This window comes from Struthio camelus, chromosome 8 (genome assembly GCF_040807025.1).
Source record: "Struthio camelus isolate bStrCam1 chromosome 8, bStrCam1.hap1, whole genome shotgun sequence".
Taxonomy (NCBI): domain Eukaryota; kingdom Metazoa; phylum Chordata; class Aves; order Struthioniformes; family Struthionidae; genus Struthio; species Struthio camelus.
The window spans coordinates 30,970,873-30,979,864 of NC_090949.1; the positions used below are offsets into that span (position 1 = coordinate 30,970,873).

The window sequence follows — 8,992 nt, forward strand, 5'->3', positions numbered from 1 at the left end:
CTCCCAAAAAAGTCTGTTTTTATCAGAAAAATTGACACAAAGCTGAAGCTTGAAAAGAACGGTTTTTATATACAGATGTGTATGTGACTCATACCAAAGCACTGTATTTGTCCATTTCCAACATCCAAAAACATGTAAAAATAAAATAAAATAAAGCCTTCCACAACTTTGTTTGCACAATAAATATGGACAGAAGAAGAAAACTATTGGAGATGTGTTGTTTCAGCAAAAGTAAGGATTTGAGTTTCACCATTCCACTCTGAAGTCCTGCTACCCAAACCAGATCTTGAGCTACTTACTTACTTGGTCAATGAAAAATGTGAAGTCCATGAAAGATCTCCATCTGAAGCTTTATGTGCTAGATAATCTTGTAATATGGATACCCAATAGCTTGTAACTCCTACAGTATTCCACATTTTTGGCCCATTCCACATTTAGGATTTACTGTGAGGATAGCCATGTTGTATGGCCAAAGTCATCCTATATGGGGACATAATTTATGCTGGGACATAATTTATGCTGGCAAAAAGACATTTTTGCTAATTTCAGTCCTCTAAATGAAATTGTAAAAAATTAAATAAATAAAAGACAGAGTTGCTCATATACATAAATGTCTACATCAAACACTTCTGCCAACACTCAAAACTCATTTTTCATTCCTATCAATTCAATTATGCCAGTTTACCTAAGTTCAATTCAACTGAAGTTTGCTTTAGTAAAGAAAAAAAGTAAAATATTTACCTTTTTTTTCTTTTTTAAATAATTACAAGTCGACCAATATACGCCAAGAGCAACTATTTTGAGCCTACAAATTTAACATACTTATGTATATGGACTAATTTCTAAACATAAGTACCTGAAAGTGTGTGCATACGAGTCATAGTATTTATAAAATGGCATCTGTGCCATGAACTCCTCACCTAGTTCAAATATTTCTATTTTATACAATAGGCTACCTGGAGAGCCAGGAATGAGAAGGGATCACCACAAATACAATCCCAAACTGTGAGGCCAAAGTATCAGACTATAATTTTTTCTTTAATAAAGTTCCTACATATACGAACTTTATAGCGTAGAAGAGCAATAGAATGATAGTACATATCAGTGCCTTTTATTAATTAAAGAGAAAAGAAAGTACTTTTTAATGCAATGGTAAACCTTTACTTAAACTGCCAACTCTCTGGCAGGGACTGGGTTTTACTCTGCAGGTACACAGTGTCTACTACAGCAGCATATCAGTTTTGACTGGAATGTCTGAAGTTTAGTATTTGTATCATGTAAAAGCCTGGGTATCCTACCAGAGATGAAAGGACATTTTTCATTAAAGATGATAAACAAGAGAGAAGAAATGTTAACAAAAATTGGTAGAAATAACATTCCCTTATTTCTCATGTGATTTCAGGCAGGTTGCTGCATTATTCTTTTAAGCAATTGACATATGATTGCCTTCTTAAAGAAGCTATGCTGCAAACACAAGGTGCTTCTTTTTCCTGTGTAGCTTTTCCTACTTGCCAATGACACTTTGTGGAGACGTTCTGAATTGCATTTAGGAAGACAGTTAAAAACCTGTTTACGTGCATAGCTCCACTACTTTACCTACTTCCACTAAAAACAATCAGACTACTCGGGTACAAAGCTAAGCTTCTGCTTAATCTTTTAAGTGAGAACCTAAGAGGAAAAAGTTAGATAGGTTGCTTTTACAGCCTACATACTTTATACTCCCTGGGTAGCACACTGTAACCTCATTAAAAAAAATAAAGGAGAAGGAAGGAAAATAATTATAACTCATACAGAACAAGCTTAAATTGTTTTGAGACACATTAAGAAAAAGTAATTTTGGTAGATGACTTACTGTGTTTTACTCTGTACTTAAAATCTTTATTAAAGTGATTTGATAATACATATATAGCATTTAAACAGAATACTTTCTCTTTAACATCTTAGAATGTAGAAGTAACTTGTTACAGCAGAGTTAAAAGGAAAATTCAAATGCTAGCGTACAAGATCCTGCTCCACTTGAAATCAATGGCAAAATACCTACCAATTTTGAAAAGTACAAAATAGGTCCATGAACGCTGCATGAAAGCCTCTAACATTAATATAATTATGACCGCTGAAAAGTTTTTATTGGTGGGACAACCATTTCAAATTTAACAAGCCTAAAGACCACTGTTTTATCCCTCTTAAAAGAAACTTGGAAAAGGCTAGTGTGAAATGGTGATGGAAGTTTCCCCTTAGATTCATTCAGCAAAGACTACCTGAACATAACTACAAAGAATTTTTAAAGTTTCTAGCATATATAACATCTGTCAACAAATACCTTGCGCAAACGTCAAAGATGGCGGTAGAACTCTGAAAAATATATTTATTAAAAGATATAGAAAATATAACAGGGAAAAAAAATCATTCAGAGTTTATTTGCAGATAATGCTTCCCTTTCCCTTTTAAATTCTTGGTCAAAGAGCTGTAAATTCCATCAAGTATTTTAAAACTCCCAAATCCCTATTTTGTAACATTAAAGATACAGGAGGTCTAAAAATGACTGACATTGTCCTTCGCTAATCTGAAGCTTTAACAGAATCACAGTTGATAACTCAGCATTTCAGAATGAAGAGAAGAGAGAAGCTAGAGGATTTTCAAAAAAGGAAACAAAAACAGAACTGGCTACTGAAACACAGGAGGAAAAATAAGAAATTTTTTCTTTAATATATACAAGCTTTGTTAAACAATACAAGTTTTTCCCAGGTCCTAGTTCAGACACATTTTGTCATCTTGGATCTACAGCTGATTTCTGTGTCTCTCTTGGCAGCCTGTAAGCTTGCAGTAATACTTACTTGTCTTCACAGTCAGTCACTGCAGTTGCTCTTACCTATTGGTTTCAAAAACCCAAGATCAAAAGTACTGCAGAATTGCAAAACAGCACTGACACAAGAAACTTGGAAAGAGGATACAGATTAAAAACTCTACTTTAAAATATCTAATAAGATTTACCAGCCATCAACCTAATCACAGTCTTGGGTTTCTGAATGTGAACCTTTTAATCTATTTCAGTTAATTACATGGAATTCCATAAAAGTCCATCTCCAGTCACATGGATGCAGAACTGTGGTCCCAATTTCCTTTTCTACAGTGTACTGTTACCGGAAGAGCTCCTTTATGAAATCCCAGCCCTAAAACTTAAAAATTACTCTCCACACACACGAAGGTATCTCCAAGCACAACACCATAAGGGTTGATTATAGAATTGCTTGTTAAACATTTTCATAAATATAAAAGGCATATATTCAGATACAGAAAGGGAAAACATTTCCCTGTTATCAACTGGGAACTCCACATGTTATGTCAGTAAGATCTCAAATACCTTTTGCAAAAAATAAATTACACTATCATATTACCTGCAACTCTTAAGAAATATTCTTGTTAAACACAAACAACAAATGGATTACTTCTTTTTTTTTAACCAAACAAGATACTTTCCCAGCTAACAGACTTTTAAGAAGTCGTATGTAAAGGCAGAGGTTTCATAACTTGATCTAAGAACATGCAGGAGCCTATCCATATGAGACCAGCCACTGCAGAGAGACAAAGCCTAAGAAAAGATTCAGATTTGAAAGTAAATATTGAAATACACAAATGTACACAAATATAATCTGCTATTCTTTCAAGCTGCTTTTGGCTCTCCCCACCATTTCAAAATCAGGTATCTTCCACTTGTTTGTTTACTTGCTCTTGAGAAAAACAATATAAGAAACAAGCAACATTAAGAAGCAATATATTGAGCAGATTAACCAAGTCCCTGAACATCACTTTCATTTAGAAAGAGACCTCAATCTGCCAATAAGATTGAAGGGCTTGAAGTTAATTTACAGTCTAAATGCCCTTTTGTAGGGAGGAGGGAAGGTAAGCAACACACTTCAAGGGGGTGTTCTGTCTGTCTGCAAACCCAGGTTAGCTGGGAAGGGCAGGGGAGAGTTCTTCCACCATTACAACAGTCACAGGCTGAGGCGACCACGAAGTTAGCGCTGATGGTGGGATGCGCACAGCCCTGCTCAGCGTTAACCCCTAGTACCGATGAGCGACTTACGACAAGCGCCGGGACCAACCGCGAGAAGAGAGGAGTTTTGCACCCTCCCCGGCACTCGCCTCTCTCATGTGTGTGTGTGGGGGGGGGGGGGGGTGGCTCTCCACCAGCTGTCCCCGGGCCTGGGCGGTCGCAGAGAGCTGGCGCAAGCGAAGGGGGCGAAAACGCCTTTTGTGTTAACAGTTCAGACTCCCGGAGGCAGAGAGGACGTCGAGCGCAGGCCCCCCCAGCCCCGAGCAGGGGGCACGCTGCCACCGCGAGGCCCGGGGAGGGCGGCGGGCGGGCGGGGGGGGGGCGGCCCTCCCCGCGCAGGGCAGGCGGCAGGGACGCGAGGGGCCAGCGCAGCGGCGGCGGGGCGAGCGTTACCTGGAAGTCGGCCAGTATCATCTCCCTGTCCATGTTGGACGCCATTGCAGCCGGCCGCCTCCCGGCTCGGCGCCGCGCACCGGCGGCGGCCGCCGGCGAGCAGGGGCAGGGCGGGCGGCTAGGAGCGCATGGAGGCGGCGGCGGCGCTCCCGAGCTGCCCCAACGGGGGGGCTGCTGGCGCGGTGGTGGTGGCGGCAGCGGGGTGGGGGGCAGAGGCGGGGGCCGGGGTGCGGGCGGCGCTGCCGGCGCTGCCTCAGCTGCTGGCCCGGGGAAGAGGAGGAGGAGGAGGCAGCGCCGCTTCCTCCCCGCCTGCCCAGCGCCTGTCGCACATTTTGCCTGTCATTGAGGTCGCAAAGAGGCGCTTTGCGGCTGACACGTGACCAGCCTCCTGTCAAGCGCTCGCGAAGCCGGGGGAAGGGGCGGGGCGGCGCCTTTCCGGCCGCGCGCGCCCCCGGCCGCCGCCGCCGTCGCTCCCGCTCCCGCTGACGGGGCGCGCGCGCGCGCGCGCGGGGGGAGCGCCGCGGCGGGGCGGCCGGAGGCGCTGCTTTCCGGGGAGCCGCTCTGTGCCAGCGGGGCCGGCCCTGGCGGGGCGGGACGGGGCGGGGGGGGGGCTCCCTCCGCGCCCGGCCCCTGCGCGGGCCCATCCCGAGCGGCCCCCGGCGACGGAGGCGCGGAGCGGCGGGGGGGAGGGGGGGAAAGGGGGAACGTCCCCCCTCGAGGGGGCGGTGACAACGCCGCGGCGCGGGGGGAGGCGGCGCGGGGCGGGGGGGGGGGAGCAGCGGGTGGGGCTGGGGCTGGCGGCCGCCCCCCCGGGCTGCAGCGCGGCTCCGGGAGGCGCCTGCAAACGCCGCGGCGGGCGCGTCCCAGCGCGGTTTGCACTTGCTGCGACGGCGCATGACTTCCTGCAAAACCTCCTTTTTTTTTTTTTTGGACCGGGGGCGGGGCGGCTCCGCGAAACGGTGAATTTCGCCCTCTCTGTACTTCCCTCGGAAAGAGTCCGAGCCGTTTTCTGAGCCGACGGAGAGTAACGTGCGCGACGACCCCTCGCTGCCGCTGGCCGCGCGGGGTGCCGCGGCCGGGGCCGCCGCGCTGCGCTAGCGCGGAAGGGCCGGCGAGAAGGAACGCTGCTGGGGGCTGCCTGCCGCCGCGCCCTGCCGCCCGCCCCCTCGCCGCTGGCGTTGAACACGGAACGCTCGCGCTTTCGGACAGCAATTTGCTAATTAGCCCAACACGTTTTGTTCGGCCCTTTGTATATGTTCGGTGGGTGTCCCGGTTACCTAAGGCCAGAAAGGGATTAAGCACCTTTCTTCTTAGTGAAAGCTAAGGGAGCTACGTTATGATATACTCCCTGTGAATCAGGTTATTTTCCCCTCTTTAAGAAACGTAGTTCTCCATTGTTTTTTTCCCCCCTCTACTCGCCTTCGTGAGGCTTATACACGAGTTTTTCAGTCGGTGTACTTCCTGCTGACTACTGTAATTATAGCAACAGGGTGCCAAATAAAAGGGAGACCTGCGGGAAAAAGAAGCACAACTGCACATCACAGCAGAATCCATTAAAAAAAGGGAGCGTGACTTAGGGAGAGACAGCAAATAAACACCGCATGCACGTTACATACAGTAGATGGGTACAAAAAATGTTAAATTGCACCTTCAAGACAGTCCATTTCCCCCAAAAGAATGCTGTAGGTATGGAATTATCTAAAGCTTGCTGCTGAATGCTATTGAGGGCTGTGATCTTCACGATGCATTCGGGTTGCTTCTGGTGGCTGGATAATCACTCCGAATTTCAAGGTGGATTAAAGCTATACTAAAACTCCACTAGTGATGCAAAGCCAGATAAGTTGGATATTATATTGTATCGTATTCCTGCGTTAGTTTATGTTGGCAAGGTTGTGCAAGAGACCTTTATCACTCGCTCATGTTAGCTTAACAGTTCGAGTTTCCCACCACCGAATATATGGATGATAATGTAATTGCTTTCACACCTGCTTTTCTCAGTTTGATGTTACATACAATTCTGTAATATGTACAAGGTATGGTGCAATGCCAGTGACAGCCTATACTAAATTACGAACAAATCCACCCACGCATTACTTGAGAGTAAGTATCATAAAGGCTGAAAAGCAAGTTTTATAAATTGGATTGAAGCCAATTAATTCCTGGCACGAATTTAAACTAAAGTTACGTTGTCAAGGTTAGTTACATAGTGTTCACGTCTACTAAAGTAATATTTTAAATCATAATAGGTATATTAGATCAAAAAAGGAAGCAATTGAACCACAATGTGAAGAAAAGGTGAAAAGTTAACATACCGTACATCACAGGAAGTTCATGTTAAAGTCACAGTGAAAGTTTCTATTATTCTTTTCACAACTCATAACTTCGACATACTCCTCTATGTCTTTTTTCTCCTACAAGTATTACAAAATTATAGAGGGTAAAGTGGGTACTTGCTGACATGACTCATTGCAATGTCCGGTGATAGTATCTCCCTGCAGAAGGTGTTTCAGCCGCTGATTTTGATTCTGACTGAGGTTACACTTTCTGTTTTATGAGGGGTATCTTGATGATTGTTAAAAGGAAGTGACCATAATTCGTGATCATAATATCATGCTTTTTTCTGCAAAGCTCTTTGAAGGACATTAGAAGCAAGTATGATGAAGAATGTTTGATGGCTTTTTCTGGCTGGGCAATTTTACTCGCAGAAGGCCTGCAGCATCCCAGCTACAGTTTAGTTAATTATTTTTGTTATGTAACATGATTAACAGAAGATGGACGCTTCCTTTTTAACTGTAAAACAAAAAAAAAGTAGTAGGGTAGTGTTGCAAGACTTTTAGGACTAATTCTGCACTAAATTAGCAACGAGTAATACCACCAAAACCTTTAGATTTTAGGTACTGATTAGTCACAAAATAGGTCCTTTAAAAGCCGACTGATTCAATATTCTAAGTATTGTATATTAATGCCTTCCTTATGCAAAAAAGTAACTATATTTAAATATATGTATTTCTATATACTTCTATTTCTAGAGTTAACTTCGAGGGGAGTTATAATTCGTATCTTTGTTTACAAAATTCAGCAGTATTGCTTGTGACCGAGAATTATGATAATAAGGCCCTAAAAGTTTCTTCCTTTCTTTCTTTTTTGCATGTGTGGGGCACTTGATAATTTGAGCACAGCTGGATTCTCTGCTTTTTGTGTAGCCAGCTCATAGCTTTTCCCCACGGTGTTTTCACAAACAAGGGGGTCAGCACAGAGAAATGTGACTGCGAAGCAACAAGCTAATCAAAACTTACAGGAGAGTCAGACGCATAAGTAATACCTACTGCTAACTTCCTTTAACTATTTAGATTGCAGGTTGGTCCCTGTAAAACTGGTTATGTCTCTCGCAGTCGTAATTGTAAATCAGGCCCGCGACACGTGCTGTCTCTGCCTTCATGTCCATGGCAGGTTTCTGGGACGGAACTGGGGCGGTGTTTTATGAGCTGATATTATTGTCAAACAGGTTCCCTCCCTGAATTGGCTCATACATGTTTACATTCAAACTAACTTTTCCGTGGTGTCTACACGGACAGCTACAACTGACAGATTACGTATGCTGCCTGGGGAGCCGTGACATTGAAGCCGCGGTGTAACTCGCCTCCCAGGCTGTTAACTATTGCAGAATTCAGCTTTTTCGAGGTCCCCTGAAACTTAAAGCAATTCAGCAAGTCAAGCATTTCAAAGCATTAAATGATGTTAGTCAGAACGGTAATAAAATCTCCATACTGTACCGTCGTTACTTCTTTTCCCTTTGAAGCAGTGAATCCCTCACGTCTTCCTTGTAGTTACGTGCCTTTTCCCCTCAAAATGGCCCTTTCAAATTAACCAAGAACATCAGAAACACGAACAGCAAAGATTTCTGTTCTGCATTCTCGCCTCTCACAGCTACCGCGACTTGACATTGGCCCTTCATCCGTGACCTTGTCCCTGCGGAGCAGAGCCAGCACCGCGGCAGGACCGGACCCTGCCCGGGAAGCCGCCGCCTCCGCGGTGCCGGGCCGGGGCCGCTGCGGGCAGGTGGGCACCGCTCGGCCGCGAGCCCGCGGGACCCCGGGGCGGCGGCGCTGGGTGCCGGGGGAGCGGCGGGGCGCGCTGCCCGCGGCGGCTCGGCCCTCCGCGCTGGCGCAGCGGCTCCGGGCGCTCAAGCGCTCCCGCTTTAGGCCTCGGCAGCGGAGCCTCTGAACCAGCGACCTGGCGACTGCGGCGGCGGCGGGCACGTCCCTGCCCTGCCCGGTCCGCCAAGCGGGGGGAGCCCCGCACGGCGCGGGCCCCGCCGCCGCCCGGCGCGCAGCGTGCGCGGGACCGGAGCCGGGACCGGAGCCGGGGCCTGCGCGGCGGGGCCGGGCGAGGGGCGGGCGCCGTGCAGGCCTTCCTGCCCGCCCGCCGGCCGCGCCGCAACTCCGCCGCGCCTCCTTAAATCTCTGCCGTTAAAATGTGGGCGGGTGTTTCAACTCAAAAAGCGCTCAAATTTTTTTTCTTTTCAAAAAAAGCTGATGAGGTTAA

The 8,992-nt window shown here is 46.4% G+C and overlaps 1 protein-coding gene across 2 annotated transcripts in view; it reads right to left on the reverse strand.

Annotated features, from left to right (window-relative positions):
• The window catches only part of FAF1 (Fas associated factor 1), a 183,780-nt gene extending 175,429 nt beyond the window's left edge, over positions 1-8,351 (reverse strand). The window contains exon 1 of one of the 2 annotated variants that reach the window (XM_068953099.1): positions 8,221-8,351. Coding sequence is in view for 1 of the 2 variants with exons in the window: in XM_068953098.1 (XP_068809199.1) it covers positions 4,448-4,492 (45 nt within the window). In the remaining variant the exon portion in view is untranslated. Of the gene's footprint in view, positions 1-4,447; positions 4,932-8,220 lie in introns of those variants that run through there. The other variant, XM_068953098.1, reaches the window with a different exon arrangement.
• Between the last annotated feature and the right edge of the window lie 641 nt (positions 8,352-8,992).